The sequence below is a fragment of the Bombina bombina genome, chromosome 2 (assembly GCF_027579735.1).
Source record: "Bombina bombina isolate aBomBom1 chromosome 2, aBomBom1.pri, whole genome shotgun sequence".
In the NCBI taxonomy this organism is placed as follows: domain Eukaryota; kingdom Metazoa; phylum Chordata; class Amphibia; order Anura; family Bombinatoridae; genus Bombina; species Bombina bombina.
The window spans coordinates 1,187,308,750-1,187,334,732 of NC_069500.1; the positions used below are offsets into that span (position 1 = coordinate 1,187,308,750).

Here is a 25,983-nt window from a genome sequence, read left to right on the forward strand (position 1 = left end):
GTTATGTAAAGTTATCACTAAGCCTGCTACCAGTCGCTTCTACTGCAGTTAAGGCTTATACATTTATTTCAGTATTAACAGTATTTTCTCAGTCAAATTCTAGTCCCTAGAAAATAACTCAACTGCGCATACATTTAACAGCCTGATACCAGTCGCTACTACTGCATTAAAGGCTGTACTTACATCATATTAGTCAATTCCATTCCTAGAAAATATTATACTGCACATACCTCATTTGCGGAGGACCCCGCATGCTATTCCCCTTTCTGAAGTTACCCCTCCTCAGAATGCGCGAGAACAGCCAGTGGATCTTAGTTACTTCTGCTAAGATCATAGAAAACGCAGGCAGATCTTCTTCTTCTAAATACTGCCTGAGAGAAAAAACAGCACACTCCGGTGCCATTTTAAAATAACAAACTTTTGATTGAAGAATTAAGTAAAAAACTCCTGTCTCCTCTCACAACCTCCTTTGTTGAGACTTGCAAGAGAATGACTGGATATGACATGTGAGGGGAGGAGCTATATAGCAGCTCTGCTTGGGTGATCCTCTTGCAACTTCCTGTTGGGGAGAGATATAATCCCATAAGTAATGGATGACCCGTGGACTGACTACACTTAACAAGAGAAATTCGCTTCCCAGTTGTCCACTCCGGGGATGTAGATTGCTAACAGATAACAAGAGTGAGCCTCCGCCTACCGAATTATCTTGGATACCTCTATCATCGCTAAGGAACTCCTTGTTCCTCCCTGATGATTGATGTAAGCTACAGTTGTAATGTTGTCCAACTGAAATCGGATGAACTTGGCTGAAGCCAACTGAGGCTGAAGTGCAATGAATATTGCTCTCAATTGCAGAATATTGATTGGAAGTAGAGACTCCGACCGAGTCCACACACCCTGAGCCTTCAGGGAATTCCAGACTGCACCCAATCCTAGAAGACTGGCGTCCGTTGTCACTATCACCCATGAGGGTCTGCGGAAGCACATCCCTTGGGACAGATGATCCTGTGACAACCACCAAAGAAGAGAGTCTCTTGTCTCCTGATCCAGATCTATCTGAGGAGATAAATCTGCATAATCTCCATTCCACTGCCTGAGCATGCTCAGTTGTAGAGGTCTGAGATGAAAACGAGCAAACAGAATGATGTCCATCGCCGCCACCATCAATCCAATTACCCCCATGCACTGAGCCACTGATGGCCGAGGATTGGACTGAAGGGATCGGCATGTATTCAGAATCTTTAGCTTTCTGACCTCCGTCAAAAAAATGTTCATGGATACAGAGTCTATTAGAGTTCCTAGGAAGGGAACCCTTGTCTGTGGAATCAGTGAACTCTTTTCTAGATTCACCTTCCACCCGTAAGTCCTTAGAAAGGATAGAACAATGTCGGTATGAGACTTTGTCAGCTGATAAGACGACGCCTGGATCAGAATATCATCCAGATAAGGCGCCACTGCAATGCCCCGCGGCCTGAGAACTACCAGCAGAGACCCTAGAACCTTAGTGAAGCTTCTGGGTGCCGTGGCCAGCCCGAAAGGAAGAGCCATGAACTGAAAATGTTTGTCCAGGTAGGCAAACCTTCATATTCCTATCCACAAGGTGATGATCATTATGGATAGGAATATGAAGATATGCATCCTTTAAGTCCACGGTAGTCATATATTGACCCTCCTGGATCAATGGAAGAATTGTCCGAATAGTCTCCATCTTGAAGGATGGGACTCTGAGAAACTTGTTTAGACTCTATAGATCTAAAATGGGACGGAACGTTCCCTCTTTTTTGGGAACCACGAAAAGGTTTGAGTAAAACCCCTGCCCCTGTTCCTGTCTTGGAACGGGACAAATTACTCCCATAGTGGAGAAGTCTTTTACACAACGTAAGAACGCCTCTCTCTTTATATGGTCTACAGACAATTGTAAAAGAAGAAATCTTCCCCTTGGGAAATAATTTTTGAACTCCAACTGATACCCTTGAGACACAATTTCCAGTGTCCAGGGATAGTTTAGCTCTGCTTCTTAGAAAAGAGATCAAACTACAAAATGATTAAATACATAAGGATATTTGAGTTATTTCAGAAAGGTGGTAGACCTGAACTGTGAATTAGTTTCACTACAGAAATTGAATAGTTAAAGGTGGTAGACCTGAACTGTGAATTAGTTTCACTACAGAAATTGAATAGTTAAAGGTGGTAGACCTGAACTGTGAATTAGTTTCACTACAGAAATTGAATAGTTAAAGGTTTGAGTTAATTTACATTCTTTTGTATTCTGGTTTTTAGTATTGCAATTAGATAACAATTAGATTGTTTGCATAGGTGAGCAATTAGGAGGGACCCCACCCTATCTTTCTGAGGGTATTTAAAGAGATCTGTTTAGCTCTGCTAAACATTTAGCTCTGCTTCTTAGCAAAGAGATCAAACTACAAAAGGATTAAATACATAAGGATATTTGAGTTATTTCAGAAAGGTATATAACATTTCTCTTTTAAATTGTTGTTACTTGAATAGTTTGTACTTTCAGATAATATATTTTGTATTTCTATTAACTTTATATTTTGTTTTTTTATAGGTGGTAGACCTGAACTGTGAATTAGTTTCACTACAGAAATTGAATAGTTAAAGGTGGTAGACCTGAACTGTGAATTAGTTTCACTACAGAAATTGAATAGTTAAAGGTTTGAGTTAATTTACATTCTTTTGTATTCTGGTTTTTAGTATTGCAATTAGATAACAATTAGATTGTTTGCATAGGTGAGCAATTAGGAGGGACCCCACCCTATCTTTCTGAGGGTATTTAAAGAGATCTGTTTAGCTCTGCTAAACATTTAGCTCTGCTTCTTAGCAAAGAGATCAAACTACAAAAGGATTAAATACATAAGGATATTTGAGTTATTTCAGGAGTTATTCAGGGTTATTCAGGCTTATTCAGTAGAAAATAATACTTATATTTTTCTTATTGTTAAAGTGTTGCATAGTTTAAAATGTCTCAGATACAGTGCAATGGGTGTTTTGCACTTTTTAATCGTTCTACTTTTTGGAGATTTAGGGGCTGTCCTGTTTGTAAGCAGTTTTCCCTGTTAAGGGAGGAAATAGCTAAACTTCAAGCTAAGGTAAGTAACATACCTGTTACCTCTACAAAGCTGCCTCAGAAAGAAGCCCCTCTACCCCAGAGATCAGCAAGGAGAGGCAGATGGATCACTGTAGGCTCTGGAAGAATTAGAACAGTAGACCAGAAGCATTGCCCACAACCTCTGCCATTGCAAAACTCCTATGCTGCTCTTGCCGAATACACTTGTGATGAGGAGATTGCTGTTTCTGAGCCCTCTGAAGCTGTAACAGGTAATTTAAATCTATTGGCACCTGATTCTCCAGGTAACATAACACAGGAAAGAACTGCAGATGTGTTTTTGAGAAAAAGACTGTTAGTGGGTGACTCTATTTTGAGGAATGTGTATTTAGGTGAAAGTAAAGGAGAAACAAGGGAGGTTAGATGTCTTCCAGGAGCTACTGCTCACAGGGATAGGAATCGTATTTTGAGAATTGTTAAGGCAGCAGGAAAGGGAAGTGAGTTGGATGTGATTGTTCATTTAGGAACAAATGATCTGGCTAGTAATCATGTTGCTGCTGTTCAGAAAGAGTTTTGTGACCTAGGTAATCATTTAGAGACTGTGGCATCAACTCTATCATTTTCTGCTATTTTACCTGTGTATGACCAGGAAGCAGGAAAGATGGAGCGGATAACAACATTTAATTCTTGGTTAGATAAGTGGTGCAGGGAACGAGGATTTGGTTTTATTGGCCATTATAGCTCTGTTTGGAAAGATACTAGGTTATTTAGGAGAGATGGCTTGCATTTGGATGCTAAAGGAACAGAGTATCTGGGAGAGGAGTTCAAATACTTTATTAGAAATCATTTAAACTAATAAAGGGGGGTAGCATTAATATATCCACCTGCCCCCCACAGCATGCCAAAACTGTTAGTCCAAGTAACAATTCTAGAAATTCTAGTAGAAAAATTCTTCGTGCCATGAGCACAAATGCTCGCAGCTTAGGAAATAAATTACCTGAACTCATTTCAATAATGACTAGGGACAACTTGGATTTAGTAGCTATAACAGAAACATGGTACAATGATTTGCATGACTGGGACATAGTCATACCTGGATACAGGTTATTTAAAAAGAACAGAGTAGGAAAGAAAGGTGGAGGAGTTGCTTTGTATGTAAATGAAAATATAAAGGTTACTGAAATTGTAGGAACAAATGATGAGGTGGAAAGTATTTGGGTGACTTTGGAAATTGGAGATAAAAATGTTTTTAGAATAGGGGTTGTATATAGGCCTCCATTGCAGGATGAAAAACTGGACAATCTGTTATTAGATGAAATAACCAAAATGACCATGAAGGGTAAGGTTATAGTACTGGGGGACTTTAATTTGCCAGATATAGACTGGAAGATTCCTTCTGCTAGATCGGCTAGAAGCAGGTATATTCTTGAATCTCTGCTAGGGGAATCACTTGAACAATTAGTCAAGGAACCAACTCGTAAGGAAGCTATATTAGATCTAATACTTACAAACAGTGATACAGTTTCAGATGTGTCTGTAGGTGAGAACTTAGGATCCAGTGATCATCAATCTGTTTGGTTTAGTATTCATGTTCAGGAACTGTACACCCAGACTAAAACAAAAGTTTTAGACTTTAGGACGGCAGATTTTTCATTAATGGGAGAATACCTAAAAAACTATTTAAAGGGGAAAAATCTTATTACAGGGGTTCAAGAACAGTGGGAATTTGTGAAAGGTGCCATTTTAGATGCAACCGCACACTGTATTAGACATGTCTGTAAAAGTAAAAGAAAGCGGAAACCAATTTGGTTTTCCAAAGAAGTAGCACATGCTGTAAAGACAAAAAAGATAGCTTATAAAAATTACAGACACACACAAGCAGATGATGATATGAAAATATGGAGACTCCAACAAAAAAAGACTAAGCAGTTAATTAGGAAGGTTAAAGCTGATGCAGAAGAGAAGATAGCACAGTCAGTAAAACATGGGGACAAAACATTCTTTAGATATATCAGTGAAAGAAGAAAAAATAAGGTAGGAATAGTAAAATTGAAATCAGTTGATGGTAGAATAATAGAAGGAGATAAGCAGATTGCAGACTGTCTCAATGATTACTTCTGTTCTGTTTTCACTAAAGATTGTGAAGATACAATGTCTACATTAAGGGATGCTATGCAAAATAGAAACAAGCTTAACAGTAATCTTTTTACAGAGGATGAGGTTTTGTTAGCATTATCAAAAATAAATGTTACAAAGGCAGTGGGTCCTGATAATATTCATCCAAGGGTTTTAAAAGAACTTCGTTCAGTGCTAACTGTCCCATTAACTGATCTGTTTAATCAGTCACTATTAACAGGAGCTGTCCCAGATGATTGGAGAATAGCAAATGTAATACCTCTTCATAAAAAGGGCAGTAGAGAAGAATCTGGCAACTACAGGCCAGTTAGTTTAACTTCAGTAGTAGGGAAATTAATGGAAAGCCTCTTAAAGGAAAGAATTATGACTTACATAAAGACAAACAATTTAGAGGACCAAAATCAGCATGGTTTTACTTCAGGGAGATCATGTCAGACTAATCTAATTGACTTCTTTGATTATGTAACAAAAGTATTAGACAAGGGAGGAGCAGTTGATGTAGCATATCTAGATTTCAGCAAAGCATTTGACACCGTCCCACACAATAAACTTATTCACAAACTATATCTCCTTGGTCTAGATTCAAAAATTGTGAACTGGGTGGAATGCTGGCTTAAGGACAGAAAACAAAGTGTCTTAGTAAATGGAGTTCATTCAGCAGAGGGGGCTGTTACTAGTGGTGTTCCTCAGGGGTCAGTTCTGGGGCCTGTTTTGTTTAACATATTTATCTGCGATATCAGCAAAGGGCTACAGGGGAAAGTATGTCTCTTTGCAGATGATACAAAAATTTGCAACAGAGTGGATGTTCCAGGGGGGGTAGACAAAATGAGAAGTGATATACAACAATTGGAGGATTGGACAAACGACTGGGATCTAAAGTTTAACACAGCAAAGTGTAAAATAATGCATTTAGGGAAGAAAAATCCAAATGTTAATTACAGACTCAATGACACTTTACTGACTGTTACAGACGAGGAACAGGACTTGGGAATTATTATTTCAGATGATTTAAAACTTAGTAAACAATGTAGTAAGGCAGCGAGTAAGGCTAGCAGAATGCTTGGATGTATTGGTAGAGGTATTTGCAGCAGAAATAGTAAGGTTCTTATGCCACTTTATAGATCATTAGTTAGGCCTCATCTTGAGTATTGTGTGCAGTTCTGGAGGCCATATCTTCAGAAGGATATTAACAAACTTGAATCTGTGCAAAGGAGGGCTACCAAAATGGTACATGGTCTAAAAAATAAAACTTACCAGGATAGGCTCAATGACCTAAATATGTATAGCTTAGAGGAGAGAAGGGAAAGAGGTGATATGATAGCAACTTTCAAGTACATTAAAGGGTTTAGTAAAACTGAGGCTGTGGGTATTTTACATAAAATGGAAAATTCAAGAACAAGGGGTCATGAGCTCAAGCTAAAGGGTAGTAGATTCAGGAGTAATTTGAGGAAGCACTTCTTTACAGAAAGAGTGATTGATTTATGGAATAAACTTCCTCAAGAGGTAGTAGCAACAAACACTGTGGGGGACTTTAAAAATGCATGGGACAAGCATAGGGCTATCCTACGAACTAGATAAGTTTATACTGTTAGGTAAGGTGGGGCAGACTTGCTGGGCCTATGGCTCTTATCTGCCGTCAATATCTATGTTTCTATGTTTCTATCCTGAACGTCTCTTTTCCAATCCTGGGGAAAGAGAGAAAGTCCCTCTCTATCTCTAGATCCAGTCCCTTCATGCTGTCTTGGGAGCAGCAGCGGGCTTCTTGGGTTGTTTACCCTTGTTCCAAGCCTGGTTGGGTCTCCAGACGGGCTTGGCTTGTGCAAAATTCCCATCCTGTTTAGCGGAAGAGGAAGAGGGGGCTCCCTTGAAATTTCGAAAGGAATGAAAATTACTCTGTCTACCCCTCTGCTTAGATGCTTTGTCCTGAGGTAGGAGGTGACCCTTACCTCCCGTAATGTCAGAAATGATCTCTTTCAAGTCAGGACCGAATAGGGTCTTTCCCTTGAAAGGAATAGCCAAAAGTTTGGATTTAGAGGACACATCCGCAGACCAAGATTTTAACCATAAGGCTCTGTGCGCTAGAATGGCAAATCCTGCATTCTTAGCAGCCAATTTGGCTATCTGAAAGGCGGCATCCGTAACAAAAGAATTAGCCAGCTTGAGGGCCTTAATTCTATCCATTATTTCCTCTAAAGAAGTCTCAGTCTTAAGAGAATCTTCTAAGGCGTCAAACCAAAAAGCAGCCACAGTTGTGACTGGTACAATGCAGGCCGTCGGTTGTAATAGAAGGCCTTGATGAACAAATAGCTTCTTTAAAAGACCCTCCAATTTTTTATCCATAGGGTCTTTGAAAGAACAACTGTCCTCAATAGGGATAGTTGTACGCTTAGCCAGGGTAGAAATAGCTCCCTCAACTTTAGGGACCGTTTGCCAAGAATCCCGAACGGTGTCAGGTATAGGGTACATTTTTTTAGGGAGGGTGAGAACGGAATACCCGGTCTTTCCCATTCCTTAGTAATAATTTCCGAAATTCTCTTAGGAACTGGAGAAACGTCAGAATAAGATAGAACCTCTAAATACTTGTCCATCTTACACAATTTCTCTGGAGGGATCACAATAGAGTCACAGTCGTCCAGAGTCATCAGAACCTCCCATAGTAACAGGCGAAGGTGTTCAAGCTTAAATCTGAAGGACATCACGTCCGAATCTGTCTGGGGTAAAGCACTACCTGAGTCAGACAGCTCCCCTTCAGACAGAGCCTCCCTACCCCTCCCTCAGAGCCCTGGGAAGGTAAATCGGAGATTGCCATCAAAGAATCAGAAGTCGCATGACCCACCTGGGTCTCTTTTCTACTATGTTTGCCCTGTAATACCGGCAACTTAGATAAAACTTCTGTAAGCGTAGAGGACATAACTGCCATATCCTGCAGAGTAAATGACGCAGACGACGTGGAAGAACATGGCGTTACTCGCACGGGCGTTAAAGGCTGTGACACTTTGGGAGAAAGTTGCGGCATACCCTGAGTCTCAGCAGTCTGAGGACATTCATTAGACATATCTTTATTAAAGAAAATTTTCTCTCTACACTCTAAGGCCCTCTGAATACATGGGGGACAAAGTGTAACTGGGGGTTCCACAATGGCATTTAAACACATAAGACATGTAGTTTGCTCAAGGTCATCCATTTTGACAACCTGAACAGAAAAATGCAAGCTTGGTCAGGAACACTGAAAAATATAAGTGTAAAAAATCTTAACTTTTTGCAAAACGTTATGTGAACATTGCTTGATGTATATATGTCAGATAGAAATCGTTTTCACATTCCCCTATTAGTGAATGATCCGTTTATTTCACATAACAAAAACTTATCAGTCACCATGCCGCAGCTCTGCTGCGGCTCCTACCTGTCTCCACTGACCAAGGATAAAGTCCCTGAACCGGCGTGTTTATGATCACTTGTGTAATCTTTCTCATAAACAAGTGTACAAAGAATGACAAGCGGTACAACTGCGCTAAAGCGTGCCAGTACAATGCCCCGCCCATCGTGGGCGTCAGAAGCCGGGAAAATAGAAAAAAAACATAATTTATGAAAGAACTTACCTGATAAATTCATTTCTTTCATATTAGCAAGAGTCCATGAGCTAGTGACGTATGGGATATACATTCCTACCAGGAGGGGCAAAGTTTCCCAAACCTCAAAATGCCTATAAATACACCCCTCACCACACCCACAATTCAGTTTAACGAATGGCCAAGAAGTGGGGTGATAAAAAAGTGCGAAAGCATATAAAATAAGGAATTGGAATAATTGTGCTTTATACAAAAATCATAACCACCACAAAAAAAGGGCGGGCCTCATGGACTCTTGCTAATATGAAAGAAATGAATTTATCAGGTAAGTTCTTACATAAATTATGTTTTCTTTCATGTAATTAGCAAGAGTCCATGAGCTAGTGACGTATGGGATAATGATTACCCAAGATGTGGATCTTTCCACGCAAGAGTCACTAGAGAGGGAGGGATAAAATAAAGACAGCCAATTCCTGCTGAAAATAATCCACACCCAAAATAAAGTTTAATGAAAAACATAAGCAGAAGATTCAAACTGAAACCGCTGCCTGAAGTACTTTTCTACCAAAAACTGCTTCAGAAGAAGAAAATACATCAAAATGGTAGAATTTAGTAAAAGTATGCAAAGAGGACCAAGTTGCTGCTTTGCAAATCTGATCAATCGAAGCTTCATTCCTAAACGCCCAGGAAGTAGAAACTGACCTAGTAGAATGAGCTGTAATCCTTTGAGGCGGAGATTTACCCGACTCAATATAGACAAGATGAATTAAAGATTTCAACCAAGATGCCAAAGAAATGGCAGAAGCTTTCTGGCCTTTTCTAGAACCAGAAAAGGTAACAAATAAACTAGAAGTCTTTCGGAAAGACTTAGTAGCTTCAACATAATATTTCAAAGCTCTAACAACATCCAAAGAATGCAATGATTTCTCCTTAGAATTCTTAGGATTAGGACATAATGAAGGAACCACAATTTCCCTACTAATGTTGTTAGAATTCACAACTTTAGGTAAAAATTCAAAAGAAGTTCGCAACACTGCCTTATCCTGATGAAAAATCAGAAAAGGAGACTCACAAGAAAGAGCAGATAATTCAGAAACTCTTCTGGCAGAAGAGATTGCCAAAAGGAACAAAACTTTCCAAGAAAGTAATTTAATGTCCAATGAATGCATAGGTTCAAACGGAGGAGCTTGAAGAGCCCCAGAACCAAATTCAAACTCCAAGGAGGAGAAATTGACTTAATGACCAAAGCTTGTACAAAACAATGAATATCAGGAAGATTAGCAATCTTTCTGTGAAAAAGAACAGAAAGAGCAGAGATTTGTCCTTTCAAAGAACTTGCGGATAAACCTTTATCTAAACCATCCTGAAGAAACTGTAAAATTCTCGGAATTCTAAAAGAATGCCAAGAAAAATGATGAGAAAGACACCAAGAAATATAAGTCTTCCAGACTCTATAATATATCTCTCTGGATACAGATTTACGAGCCTGTAACATAGTATTAATCACAGAGTCAGAGAAACCTCTTTGACCAAGAATCAAGCGTTCAATCTCCATACCTTTAAATTTAAGGATTTGAGATCCTGATGGAAAAAAGGACCTTGCGACAGAAGGTCTGGTCGTAGCGGAAGAGTCCACGGATGGCAAGAGGCCATCCGGACAAGATCCGCATACCAAAACCTGTGAGGCCATGCCGGAGCTACCAGCAGAACAAACGAGCATTCCTTCAGAATCTTGGAGATTACTCTTGGAAGAAGAACTAGAGGCGGAAAGATATAAGCAGGATGATACTTCCAAGGAAGTGATAATGCATCCACTGCTTCCGCCTGAGGATCCCGGGATCTGGATAGATACCTGGGAAGTTTCTTGTTTAGATGAGACGCCATCAGATCTATTTCTGGAAGTTCCCACATTTGAACAATCTGAAGAAATACCTCTGGGTGAAGAGACCATTCGCCCGGATGCAACGTTTGGCGACTGAGATAATCCGCTTCCCAATTGTCTATACCTGGGATATGAACCGCAGAGATTAGACAGGAGCTGGATTCCGCCCAAACCAGAATTCGAGATACTTCTTTCATAGCCAGAGGACTGTGAGTCCCTCCTTGATGATTGATGTATGCCACAGTAGTGACATTGTCTGTCTGAAAACAAATGAACGATTCTCTCTTCAGAAGAGGCCAAGACTGAAGAGCTCTGAAAATTGCACGGAGTTCCAAAATATTGATCGGTAATCTCACCTCCTGAGATTCCCAAACTCCTTGTGCCGTCAGAGATCCCCACACAGCTCCCCAACCTGTGAGACTTGCATCTGTTGAAATTACAGTCCAGGTCGGAAGCACAAAAGAAGCCCCCTGAATTAAACGATGGTGATCTGTCCACCACGTTAGAGAGTGTCGTACAATCGGTTTTAAAGATATTAATTGAGATATCTTTGTGTAATCCTTGCACCATTGATTCAGCATACAGAGCTGAAGAGGTCGCATGTGAAAACGAGCAAAGGGGATCGCGTCCGATGCAGCAGTCATAAGACCTAGAATTTCCATGCATAAGGCTACCGAAGGGAATGATTGTGACTGAAGGTTTCGACAAGCTGAAATCAATTTTAGACGTCTCTTGTCTGTTAAAGACAGAGTCATGGACACTGAATCTATCTGGAAACCCAGAAAGGTTACCCTTGTCTGAGGAATCAATGAACTTTTTGGTGAATTGATCCTCCAACCATGATCTTGAAGAAACAACACAAGTCGATTCGTATGAGATTCTGCTAAATGTAAAGACTGAGCAAGTACCAAGATATCGTCCAAATAAGGAAATACCACAATACCCTGTTCTCTGATTACAGACAGAAGGGCACCGAGAACCTTTGTAAAAATTCTTGGAGCTGTAGCTAGGCCAAACGGCAGAGCCACAAACTGGTAATGCTTGTCCAGAAAAGAGAATCTCAGGAACTGATAATGATCTGGATGAATCGGAATATGCAGATATGCATCCTGTAAATCTATTGTGGACATAAAATGCCCTTGCTGAACAAAAGGCAAGATAGTCCTTACAGTTACCATTTTGAACGTTGGTATCCTTACATAACGATTCAATATTTTTAGATCCAGAACTGGTCTGAAGGAATTCTCCTTCTTTGGTACAATGAAGAGATTTGAATAAAACCCCATCCCCTGTTCCCGAACTGGAACTGGCATAATTACTCCAGCCAACTCTAGATCTGAAACACAATTCAGAAATGCTTGAGCTTTCACTGGATTTACTGGGACACGGGAAAGAAAAAATCTCTTTGCAGGAGGTCTCATCTTGAAACCAATTCTGTACCCTTCTGAAACAATGTTCTGAATCCAAAGATTGTGAACAGAATTGATCCAAATTTCTTTGAAAAAACGTAACCTGCCCCCTACCAGCTGAGCTGGAATGAGGGCCGCACCTTCATGTGGACTTAGAAGCAGGCTTTGCCTTTCTAGAAGGCTTGGATTTATTCCAGACTGGAGATGGTTTCCAAACTGAAACTGCTCCTGAGGATGAAGGATCAGGCTTTTGTTCTTTGTTGAAACGAAAAGAACGAAAACGATTATTAGCCCTGTTTTTACCCTTAGATTTTTTTATCCTGTGGTAAAAAAGTTCCTTTCCCACCAGTAACAGTTGAGATAATGGAATCCAACTGAGAACCAAATAATTTGTTACCCTGGAAAGAAATGGAAAGTAGAGTTGATTTAGAAGCCATATCAGCATTCCAAGTTTTAAGCCATAAAGCTCTTCTAGCTAAAATAGCTAGAGACATAAACCTGACATCAACTCTGATAATATCAAAAATGGCATCACAGATAAAATTATTAGCATGCTGAATTAGAATAATAATATTATGAGAATCATGATCTGTTACTTGTTGTGCTAAAGTCTCCAACCAAAAAGTTGAAGCTGCAGCAACATCAGCCAAAGATATAGCAGGTCTAAGAAGATTACCTGAACACAGATAAGCTTTTCTTAGAAAGGATTCAATTTTCCTATCTAAAGGATCTTTAAACGAAGTACCATCTGACGTAGGAATAGTAGTACGTTTAGCAAGGGTAGAAATAGCCCCATCGACTTTAGGGATTTTGTCCCAAAATTCTAATCTGTCAGACGGCACAGGATATAATTGCTTAAAACGTTTAGAAGGAGTAAATGAATTACCCAATTTATCCCATTCTCTGGAAATTACTTCAGAAATAGCATTAGGAACAGGAAAAACTTCTGGAATAACCACAGGAGATTTAAATACCTTATCTAAACGTTTAGAATTAGTATCAAGAGGACCAGAATCCTCTATTTCTAAAGCAATTAGTACTTCTTTAAGTAAAGAACGAATAAATTCCATTTTAAATAAATATGAAGATTTATCAGCATCAATCTCTGAGACAGAATCCTCTGAACCAGAAGAGTCATCAGAATCAGAATGATGATGTTCATTTAAAAATTCATCTGTAGAGAGAGAAGTTTTAAAAGATTTTTTATGTTTACTAGAAGGAGAAATAACAGACATAGCCTTCTTGATGGATTCAGAAACAAAATCTCTTATGTTATCAGGAACATTCTGCACCTTAGATGTTGAGGGAACTGCAACAGGCAATGGTACATTACTAAAGGAAATATTATCTGCTTTAACATGTTTGTCATGACAATTAATACAAACAACAGCCGGAGGAATAGCTACCAAAAGTTTACAGCAGATACACTTAGCTTTGGTAGTTCCAGCACTAGACAGCGATTTTCCTGAAGTATCTTCTGACTCAGATGCAACGTGAGACATCTTGCGATATGTAAGAGAAAAAACAACATATAAAGCAAAATTGATCAAATTCCTTAAATGACAGTTTCAGGAATGGGAAAAAATGCCAATAAACAAGCTTCTAGTAACCAGAAGCAAAGAAAAAATGAGACTGAAATAATGTGGAGACAAAAGCGACGCCCATATTTTTTGGCGCCAAATAATACGCCCACATTGTTTGGCGCCTAAATGCTTTTTGGCGCCAAAAATGACGCCACATCCAGAACGCCGACATTTTTGGCGCAAAAGGACGTCAAAAAATGACGCAACTTCCGGCGACACGTATGACGCCGGAAACAGAAAAATTTTTTTGCGCCAAAAAAGTCCGCGCCAAGAATGACGCAATAAAATGAAGCATTTTCAGCCCCCGCGAGCCTAACAGCCCACAGGGAAAAAAAGTCAAATTTTTAAGGTAAGAAAAAATGATTGATTCAAATGCATTATCCCAAATATGAAACTGACTGTCTGAAAATAAGGAATGTTGAACATTCTGAGTCAAGGCAAATAAATGTTTGAATATATATATTTAGAACTTTATAAATAAAGTGCCCAACCATAGCTTAGAGTGTCACAGAAAATAAGATTTACTTACCCCAGGACACTCATCTACATGTTTGTAGAAAGCCAAACCAGTACTGAAACGAAAATCAGCAGAGGTAATGGTATATAAATAAGAGTATATCGTCGATCTGAAAAGGGAGGTAAGAGATGAATCTCTACGACCGATAACAGAGAACCTATGAAATAGACCCCGTAGAAGGAGATCACTGCATTCAAATAGGCAATACTCTCCTCACATCCCTCTGACATTCACTGCACGCTGAGAGGAAAACCGGGCTCCAACTTGTTGCGGAGCGCATATCAACGTAGAATCTAGCACAAACTTACTTCACCACCTCCATAGGAGGCAAAGTTTGTAAAACTGAATTGTGGGTGTGGTGAGGGGTGTATTTATAGGCATTTTGAGGTTTGGGAAACTTTGCCCCTCCTGGTAGGAATGTATATCCCATACGTCACTAGCTCATGGACTCTTGCTAATTACATGAAAGAAAAGTCTATGCAGGCCAAAGCCCCGGAGTAAATTAAGAACTTAACTCCTACGGCTCCGTAACTCCCAACGTCAGCCCTGTGCACAAAAATTGAAAAAAAAAACGCCCGTAACACACACATGCCAAATTAACATTTCAGCTCTTCTAGTTAAATTCGTCTTGCTAGGGTGTCTGAACAAAGATTGCACATATCTCTTTCTTATCCCAGCGCTTCTAGGGTAAATCAATCATATTAGAGTATCTGGATAAAGTTCTATGTCGGTTCTCATACACCCTATCACTAATGAAAAGCGACATAATAGCAACAGGAAGACTTGTCATGTCCCCTGAGAAAATAAAAGTACAGACCGTTCTGAGAATGTCACTCTTTTCTTATAGTGCAAAACCCCAGAAACAGACTGCACTTACCTGCATGCTGAGGAACAGCATGAGAGACTCACAGTGTCAGGGAGTCTAACCTTCCTCCTGAGGTCCTGTGAAGATAGAAGGGCCTTAGTTAAAATCTCTCTAAGACCATCTCAGCATAGCAGTAACAGTATGGGAGGCGCTGAGGGGCCAAAAACCCTCCAGTTCCCAGAATCATAAAACTATAACTGCTCAGCAGAAAAATAGTACACTTTGGCACCATTTAAAAAATAAAAAACTCTTGATTGAAGAATCTAAACTAACACCTCACTTTACCTCTTCCTATCACTAAAACAGGCAAAGAAAATGACTGGGTTGGGGGGGGAAGGGAGGAGCTATTTATGCAGCTCTGCTGTGGAGCTCTTTGCCTCCTCCCAGGAGGCGATATCCCATAAGGATGAAATCCGTGGACTCGTCATATCTTGTAAAAGAAAAACAATTAATAAACATCAAATAAACTTCTAAAATACCCCTCAGGCAACCCCACACCTCAATTACTGAAGTGCCTTACCGCTACCAATTAAGACCGGATCATCCAGAAATGGAGAAAAATAACTTTTTCCTCAGAAACGTTATGAAGTAAAGCCTGTCATGTGACCGCAACTGCCGAAAAAAAAAATAGAAAATAGCTTCCTGGTACACACAGTACCAGAAATATCAGTTTTTTCAAACCGGACAGTTCAAAATGTTGCATCGTTTTATTTTAAAGCAAAGGGGAAATGAATAAGCCGCTGAAATAAAAAATTCAGCCTTAAAACCAGTTTAAAGGGACAGTCAAGTCCAAAAAAAACTTTCATGTTTCAAATTGGGCATGTAATTTTAAACAACTTTCCAATTTACTTTTATCACCATTTTGCTTTGTTCTCTTGGTATTCTTAGTTGAAAGCTAAACCTAAGAGATTCATATGCTAATTTCTTAGACCTTGAAGGCCGCCTCTAATCTAAATGCATTTTGATCGTTTTTCACCACTAGAGGGCATTAGTTAGTAACATTGAGCTCATGCACGTGAATATATCATGGAGACAGATCTCATTGGCTAAAAGGCAAGTCTGTCAAAAAAACTGAAATAAGGGGGCAGTCTGCTGAGGCTTAGATACATGGTAAAACATGTATAATTATAACTGTGTTGGTTATGCAAAACTGGGGAATTGGTAATTAAGGGATTATCTTATTATCTTTTAAAACAACAAAAATTCTGGTATTGACTGTCCCTTTAAACTTGTATTGTTTTATCAAGTAAATATGTGTCAGAAAATAAAGCCAAATAAAAACATTTTACCCTTTCTTTTTAAAAGAGAGTTTAAATGTTAGTCTCACACATGCTACAGTGCCTGCTTCATGCCCCAGTGTAACCCATACAACAGGAGTATCTATGTCCCAATAAAAAAGCAGTGTCTTTTAATTTTTTAAGTGCATGGTCTCCCCAACTTGAAGAAAAAGCACTTACCTGCTCCGCTGTCCAGCATGTAGACAGTTACAAAGTATGAGAAAACACAGTTCCTCACAGAGACCTTTGAAAAAGAAGGAACAGAGTAGCCAACTCTGGCTTTCTAAACTAGGGTAGGAATTGTTAGGAAAATGCAGTAAGTACCTCTTTACAAGTTCCTAACTGCTTTAAAGCCACCACTACCCGACTGCAAGGAATGACGTGAAATACGGCTATACCTCAAAACTTGCTTGTAGATGAAATAAAAAATTTTCTTCAGACACCTAAACTTCACCTCCTCCATGCACTGAAGGCAAAGAGAATGAATAGGGGTTGTGGGTATGGGGGTGATACTTAACAGTTTAACTGTGGTGCTCTTTGCCTCCTCCTGCTGGTCAGGAGTGATATTCCCAACAGTAATTACTCAAGTCGTGGACTCACCATATCTTAGGAAAGAAACAATATTTTCAATTTATCCCCCCAAAAAGGCATACATCTTGAGTTACAAGCTGAAAGACTCCCAACTAGATGCTAAAGTTTAAAGAGAAATCAAGGGAAGCAGATATCTAAGGCAACACTATAAATAAAAATAACTGATTTTGACAACAGGTAACAATTACCTAGTCTAAACTTCATTAAGAGGACATGAAAGCAAAAATGATATTCCATAATTTAGAGAGAACATACTATAAAAAAAATCCATCTTTACCTTGGTATTGTTTGCTGAAATATATATATTTTTTCCACAAGCGCATACGAGTGTATGTTCAGGAGTGGGCTCGTGTTTTGAGCATTTAATGTATCACACTGTTTCAAACATTGTTGCAAAAGTACTGCGCCACATAGTACACAAGACGTGCACACTTTTTTTTTAAATGGTATAATCTTTCTTATTCATGAACAATTACTTTAACCTTTAATATCTTTTTAATCCTCGCTTTATGCTTGTCCTAGGCATTCAATAAATACATTAGAATATCTGTCACTATAGGAATTCATTGTATCAGCAATGCTTTCTGTAAAGAAATGCTTATGCAAATCTGCTTCCTTCCCACATAATATAAATGGCGTAAGGATACCAGTAGGGGGTGTGTGACATTACAAGTGACAATAAGAAATATGGGGATTTAAACATTATATGGTAGGATATATAATTGAGTATAATATAATGTTAAGTTTTAGAGAGTTCCCGTATTATGAAGGATTGTAGCATTGAAACTAACTGTAATAAAAAAATAAAAAAAGTCATATTTTAGTAATGTCTAGACTCATTTTTTAGAGTAGAATATAAAAACATATCCATAAGAGTAAACATATCTTAAGCACATTGAAACAATAGAACATATTGAAAAATAATAGAACAGCCTTGAAAAGAGCCGAATGAGTGAGTGGCCGTCTTCTTCTGAATTCGGATGCTGTGGCATCAGAGTACGCCCCCTTAATCTAGACCATTAATTGTGACTTTACTGTGCCTTTAATTCTGAAAATGGAACCCAAGGCTGGCTCTATAATGCGCCCTGGTGGCACCATAGGACCCAGACAGCACTTAAATGGACAGTCTAGTTGTTAAACAACTTTCACTTTTATCATCAAATTTGCCTTGTTCTCTTGGTATTCTTAGTTAAAAGCTAAACCTAGATAGGCACATATACAAATTTCTAAGACCTTGAAGGCTGCCTCTTGTTTTAATGCATTTTGACAGTTTTCACAGCTAGAGGGCGTTAGTTCAGGTGTATAAATATAACTGTGTTGGTTATGCAAAACTGGGGAATGGATAATAAAAGGATTAACTATCTTTTTAAACAATAACAATTTGAGTAAACTTTAAAAGAGGCGGCACATGGGGAGAATATGGTTGCCTTAAATAGTATAAAAGTGGCCAAGTTGTATTTCTATCGTCTTTAAAATGCAGCTCAATGGCTGGGTTTAGACTGTAGTGAAGAGAGTTTGGGGTGTAATTTTATTCTCGGACCCAGGTAGCACATTATCAGAGCAATTCCTTGAGCTGACCCTGCAGTGACCTCTTGTATTATGCACTTGTATTGCAATGCTTCCTATAATGCCTCTCTCTGTTTGTATTGGACGTGAGATTTTGGCATGGTAATATGTAACAGAATTGACATGAGATTTAATATAAAATGTAAACTTACGGTTCTCCCATTGTTTGTATATTTTCATGAGTAAACACAGGCTTCTGCGGATATAAACAGAAAAATGTTCATTTAGTAATTTCCTAAGATAAAACAAGATTGCACAACCAAAGCAAAGCTGAAAGAACCCCCCCCCCAACAAATGTCCTATATTCCCTTTGACCTATTTAAAAAGTATATTTAATACAGAAAACATTCAATTCATTTAATACTATTAAAATGATGTAGATCTCACAAAGTGTTGCAATAAATGTATTATTGTTCATTTGAGATGCAACAAAAGAAACATATAAACATGTACAGATACATCAAAATACAATATCTGCTACATTTATAAAGCTGACAGCTTCACAGATGTGGAACATGTTGCTAAGCACAAATACCAAGAAGAAGTACACAGCAAGCCACATTCCTTGCAGCACGGAATCACAGTGCTTTTCTTCATACTAACAGACAGCAATGCAACATTAAAGCGAACGTCAATGTACGCTCCATGCTACTGTGTTGTACAAAGGTAGATATGTAGCATGCTGATCACACCAGATATCATGTGCACAAATGCTACACCACACACAATTCAAACACCTACCAGGTTACCTTACAAGGGAAAAATGTGCAAATGCTTAGTCAGGGAACATAATAATGTTATATTAGCACAGAGCTGCTCCTGACCAAGATATAGCGGCATAATGTTTCACTGGGTGATCTGGAAAAGCATTATTAATTCTAATACCTCACAAAACAAACGCCTTGTAACTTTCAGTTCTTCTTGACCACATGTCCCATATGTCTATTCATGAGGAATTGGACTATTTTTTTATTAAATAAACAGGATTAAAAGCACATCATGTAATATTAAAATACAATTGTTTGGTTTCAACATAAGATTGTGCGCATATGATTTATTTTAGCAAAACCATGTTTAAACCATAGACACTATAATTTTGTTTTAATGTTCTATTCACAAGAAAAATATATACAGGTTTTAACATTTATAGCTATAGATTTTAGCACAACATGTTCTGGTCTTAAAATTAAAAATGACAATCTTTTTAAAAAATAAGTTCATCACAGTGACAATAGATCAGTGGTTTCCAAAGCAGCTGGTTTGGTGAGTTTACCAAGAGACGCCAATAGGAACAAGAGGTGGGAAGAGATGCTGGAATTACCAAAGTGGACATTAGTAGGCAAGGATTGGACGAGGATACCAGATCTACAATGACCTAATTTACTGCACTTTAGCATATTCCTAAAGTTATACAACTTTCTCTCATTGCATTTGAAGTTTTACAACTCCTTTCTTTTAAAACATTTCCTTTTGTAATAGTTTGGGTTTATCAGCTACCTACTGTGATAGATGTGCTGTAAATTAGCACATATTGTTACAATACATTTTCCATAAAGTTTATTATTGCAGTTATACAAATATGCTACAAGAAAAGAAATCTGCATCTGGACATGTAGGACTCCTGCTGACATGAAACCACTGATATCCCTTCATCAAGCTGTCACATCACATCATTTTTTAAATAGTAATGTCATTACCAATTATGGTATATGACGCACAGTAACTTTCAATCAAAACAATTCCTTTTTGAATTAACTGAACCAAAAAGTATGAATTAAAAATTTGAATAGATTGAATATATTAAATTGTGTGTTCTTCATTAGGGACCATGCACTGCTATTGTGAATAATATTTTTATGTGCGGACGGTGAATTTATGGAATCAGTGGGATAGGAGTCGGAAAAAGTTTGGGAAGTACAGCAATAGATCCATCTAGCCTGCTCATTAATCTGACTATCCAAAAGCCAAATCATTCTTATATCAGCGCTGCAGAATCTGTTGGTGCTCTACAAATACCTGATAATAATAATAATAGCCTTATGCATGTTCACTACTACTCTATAGTGTAACACATCTACAGGAAGGCTATCCCCTGATTTAGGTCTCTGTAATTATTTCAATTAAAGGGACATGAAACACAAAATTGTTCTTTCATAATTAAAGGGCCATAATACCCAAATGTTTAAACACTTGAAAGTGATGCAGCATAGCTGTAAAAAGCTGACTAGAAAATATCTCCTGAACATCTCTATGTAAAAAAGAAAGATATTTTACCTCAAAAGTTCCTCAGTAGCCACCTCCCATTGTAAAGGATTTCTAAGCAGCATTTTAGTGTGTCTGTCCTGGGACAGCTGAAAGGATGAGCATCGTGCACTCTCATATTATTTCACCAATCAGGTAAAGGAAGCTTACTATGAAATCTCAAGAGAGATAAATCAAGTCTCATGAGATCACAGTAAGAGTTCATGACCTCAGCACTGCTGATGCTGATTGGCTGCTGCTCATTTCTTCATTTTTTTAAAATTTTTTACCTGCAGCTGGGAGCAGCTGAGTATAACTTTTTACACAGAACTTACTCTGCTGAGCTGAGGAGATTGTGAGGTAAAATATCTTCCTTTTTTACATAGAGATGCTCAGGTGATATTTTCCTGTCAGCTTTTTACAGTTATACTGCATCAGTTTCAAGTGATTTAGCATATGAGTATTATGTCCCTTTAATATAGAGCATGGTATTTTAAACAACATTCTTTGTTCTCCTGATTATGAATGTAAGCTCCGGAGCGTGCATGTGTCTGGAGCACTATATGGCAGCAGTTCTGCAAGAATGTTACCCACTTGCAAGAGCACTAGATGGCAGCATTATTTCCTGCCATGTAGTGCTCTAGAATCCTACCTAAGTATCTCTTCAACAAAGAATACCATGGGAATGAAGCAAATTTGATCAACTGGAAACTTATTTTTTTTTTAAAAATTGAGTTGCCAATCACAAAACAAAATCTTTCTATTTCATATCCCTTTAACATTTAAAGGGACAGTCTAGACATTGCGTGCATATTTTGGTATGTTAAAGGGACATGAAACCCAATTTTTTTCTCTAATGATTCAGATAGAGAATACAATTTTACACAACATTCCAATTTACTTCTATCTAATTTGCTTCATTATTTAGATATATTTTGTTGAAGAAATAGCAATGTACATGGGTGAGCCAATCAATCGAGGCATCTATGTGCAGGCACCAATCAGCAGCTACTGGGCGTATTTAGATATGCTTTTCAACAAAAGATATCAAAATAATGAAGCAAAATAGATCATAGAAGTAAATTGGAAAGTTGTTTAAAATTGCATGCTCTTTCTAAATCATGAAAGAACAAATTTGGGTTTCATGTCCCTTTAAGTTTCTCAAATCACAATCAGCTCGTGAATACGTTTTTCTACTTGCACACATTGCTTTGTGCATGTGCAATTTGAAACAGCTAACTGAAAAATATTAAATGTGCACTGCTAAACTGTCATAAAATAAAACAGCAAACTTGACAAGAAGAAAGCTGTGGGCGGAGCTTTGCAGCCATTTTTGTCTGCTAAAAACTATGATTATTTAAATGTCTCATGTACTTCTTGCAAGATGCTTGTCTGGTACCTAACAATAAGTAATAAAGAATAAGTATTGGGTCCCTTTAAGAGATTTTATTCTATCCTCCAATGTAAAAGCACAACCCATTGTTTCTTACTGGAAAACATGCGTCTCCCAAGCGGTGCTAGCAAACCTGTCTTATTTATTAGTAAATGTACTTAGTCATGCTGTACACAGCTGGATAACCAGTACGGCACTATGGGCATAGTGAGTAGTAAAATCCCAGTGGGTCAGTAAATGTGGTTAGTCATGCTGTACAGCTGTATAACCAGTACGGCACTATGGGCATAGTGAGTAGTAAAATCCCAGTGGGTCAGTAAATGTGGTTAGTCATGCTGTACAGCTGTATAACCAGTACGGCACTATGGGCATAGTGAGTAGTAAAATCCCAGTGGGTCAGTAAATGTGGTTAGTCATGCTGTACAGCTGGATAACCAGTACGGCACTATGGGCATAGTGAGTAGTAAAATCCCAGTGGGTCAGTAAATGTGGTTAGTCATGCTGTACAGCTGGATAACCAGTACGGCACTATGGGCATAGTGAGTAGTAAAATCCCAGTGGGTCAGTAAATGTGGTTAGTCATGCTGTACAGCTGGATAACCAGTACGGCACTATGGGCATAGTGAGTAGTAAAATCCCAGTGGGTCAGTAAATGTGGTTAGTCATGCTGTACAGCTGGATAACCAGTACGGCACTATGGGCATAGTGAGTAGTAAAATCCCAGTGGGTCAGTAAATGTACTTAGTCATGCTGTACAGCTGGATAACCAGTACGGCACTATGGGCATAGTGAGTAGTAAAATCCCAGTGGGTCAGTAAATGTGGTTAGTCATGCTGTACAGCTGTATAACCAGTACGGCACTATGGGCATAGTGAGTAGTAAAATCCCAGTGGGTCAGTAAATGTGGTTAGTCATGCTGTACAGCTGTATAACCAGTACGGCACTATGGGCATAGTGAGGACTAAAATCCCAGTGGGTCAGTAAATGTGTTTAGTCATGCTGTACAGCTGGATAACCAGTACGGCACTATGGGCATAGTGAGTAGTAAAATCCCAGTGGGTCAGTAAATGTGGTTAGTCATGCTATACAGCTGGATAACCAGTACGGCACTATGGGCATAGTGAGTAGTAAAATCCCAGTGGGTCAGTAAATGTGGTTAGTCATGCTGTACAGCTGGATAACCAGTACGGCACTATGGGCATAGTGAGTAGTAAAATCCCAGTGGGTCAGTAAATGTACTTAGTCATGCTGAACAGCTGGATAACCAGTACGGCACTATGGGCATAGTGAGTAGTAAAATCCCAGTGGGTCAGTAAATGTGGTTAGTCATGCTGTACAGCTGGATAACCAGTACGGCACTATGGGCATAGTGAGGACTAAAATCCCAGTGGGTCAGTAAATGTACTTAGTCATGCTGAACAGCTGGATAACCAGTACGGCACTATGGGCATAGTGAGTAGTAAAATCCCAGTGGGTCAGTAAATGTACTTAGTCATGCTGAACAGCTGGATAACCAGTACGGCACTATGGGCATAGTGAGTAGTAAAATCCCAGTGGGTCAGTAAATGTGGTTAGTCATGCTGAACAGCTGGATAACCAGTACGGCACTATGGGCATAGCTGCAGAAGTGAGGACTAAAATCCCAGTGGGTCAGTAAAGGTGGTTAGTCATGCTGTACAGCTGGATAACCAGTACGGCACTATGGGCATAGTGAGTAGTAAAATCCCAGTGGGTCAGTAAATGTACTTAGTCATGCTGTACAGCTGGATAACCAGTACGGCACTATGGGCATAGTGAGTAGTAAAATCCCAGTGGGTCAGTAAATGTGGTTAGTCATGCTGTACAGCTGGATAACCAGTACGGCACTATGGGCATAGTGAGTAGTAAAATCCCAGTGGGTCAGTAAATGTACTTAGTCATGCTGTACAGCTGGATAACCAGTACGGCACTATGGGCATAGTGAGTAGTAAAATCCCAGTGGGTCAGTAAATGTGGTTAGTCATGCTGTACAGCTGGATAACCAGTACGGCACTATGGGCATAGTGAGTAGTAAAATCCCAGTGGGTCAGTAAATGTACTTAGTCATGCTGTACAGCTGGATAACCAGTACGGCACTATGGGCATAGTGAGTAGTAAAATCCCAGTGGGTAAGTAAATGTGTTTAGTCATGCTGTACAGCTGGATAACCAGTACGGCACTATGGGCATAGTGAGTAGTAAAATCCCAGTGGGTCAGTAAATGTGGTTAGTCATGCTGTACAGCTGGATAACCAGTACGGCACTATGGGCATAGTGAGTAGTAAAATCCCAGTGGGTCAGTAAATGTGGTTAGTCATGCTGTACAGCTGGATAACCAGTACGGCACTATGGGCATAGTGAGTAGTAAAATCCCAGTGGGTCAGTAAATGTGGTTAGTCATGCTGTACAGCTGTATAACCAGTACGGCACTATGGGCATAGTGAGTAGTAAAATCCCAGTGGGTCAGTAAATGTGGTTAGTCATGCTGTACAGCTGGATAACCAGTACGGCACTATGGGCATAGTGAGTAGTAAAATCCCAGTGGGTCAGTAAAGGTGGTTAGTCATGCTGTACAGCTGGATAACCAGTACGGCACTATGGGCATAGTGAGGACTAAAATCCCAGTGGGTCAGTAAATGTGGTTAGTCATGCTGAACAGCTGGATAACCAGTACGGCACTATGGGCATAGTGAGTAGTAAAATCCCAGTGGGTCAGTAAAGGTGGTTAGTCATGCTGTACAGCTGTATAACCAGTACGGCACTATGGGCATAGTGAGTAGTAAAATCCCAGTGGGTCAGTAAATGTGGTTAGTCATGCTGAACAGCTGGATAACCAGTACGGCACTATGGGCATAGTGAGTAGTAAAATCCCAGTGGGTCAGTAAATGTACTTAGTCATGCTGAACAGCTGGATAACCAGTACGGCACTATGGGCATAGTGAGTAGTAAAATCCCAGTGGGTCAGTAAAGGTGCCCTTGTTGGCAGATTAGCAACTTAAAAGCCAAAAGGTCTGTAAACCCCATGAGTATTAAACTGGAACACTGTGTTAGTTCTCTTCAGACAATGGCTCCATAAACAGTGCAATATTTTTAGCTCATGTTGTATTTGTTTGGCTTATTTAGTGGAGGTGATTTATGACTTGGGAAAGTTTTATAGACAAAGAAAGACAAAGCTTTTGTCTAATAACAAATTCAAAATGTTTTTTTAAGTACATTGTAGTGCAATTTACTTATTTGATCAAATTTGCTTCGTTCCCATGATATTCTGTGTTGAAGAGATACCCAGGTAGGCATCTGGAGCACTAAATGGCAGGAAATAGTGCTGCCATCTAGTGCTCTTGCGAATGGATAACGTTCTTGCACAACTGCTGCCATACATAAATGGACTGGCTCCTAAGCATACATCCATGCTATTCAACAAAAGATACCAAAATACAGAAGAAAAATGTATAATAGAAGTAAATTAGAGAGGTAATTAAAGTTGCAGGTTCTGTCTGAATCATGAATGAAAAGTGCTGTGTTTTATATCCCTTTACTTACAGACATGCAGCAGGTAATTAAAAAGCACATATGCAAAAATGATATGTGCTAAATGTTTTTTAGCATGTACTTTTTACAGTACTGATAGGATAGCTATGTGCTTAACCGCTTCAAAAGGGTTAAAAACATAGGTAAAGCCTCACTTGGGACAAACAAGCATTACAACTCCTAAGCTACCGATTTGCTCACTGACCTGTTTTTCTTGGGAGCTGCAATGGTTGTGGCTCCCAATATGGACTTTACCTATGCATTTAACTCATTTATGGAAGCTAAACACATAGGGCTAGATTACAAGTGGCACATTTTTTTTGTTTGTTTTTTTGCAGTCGC

General features: G+C 39.0%; 1 protein-coding gene across 2 annotated transcripts in view; it reads right to left on the bottom strand.

The window, feature by feature from the left end:
- SORBS2 (sorbin and SH3 domain containing 2) overlaps positions 1-25,983 on the bottom strand; it is a 551,268-nt gene that overhangs the window by 15,449 nt on the left and 509,836 nt on the right. For both annotated transcript variants that reach the window (XM_053703892.1, XM_053703891.1), the window contains one exon: positions 18,615-18,658. In XM_053703892.1, coding sequence (XP_053559867.1) covers positions 18,615-18,658 — 44 coding nt within the window. The remainder of the gene's footprint in view (positions 1-18,614; positions 18,659-25,983) is intronic.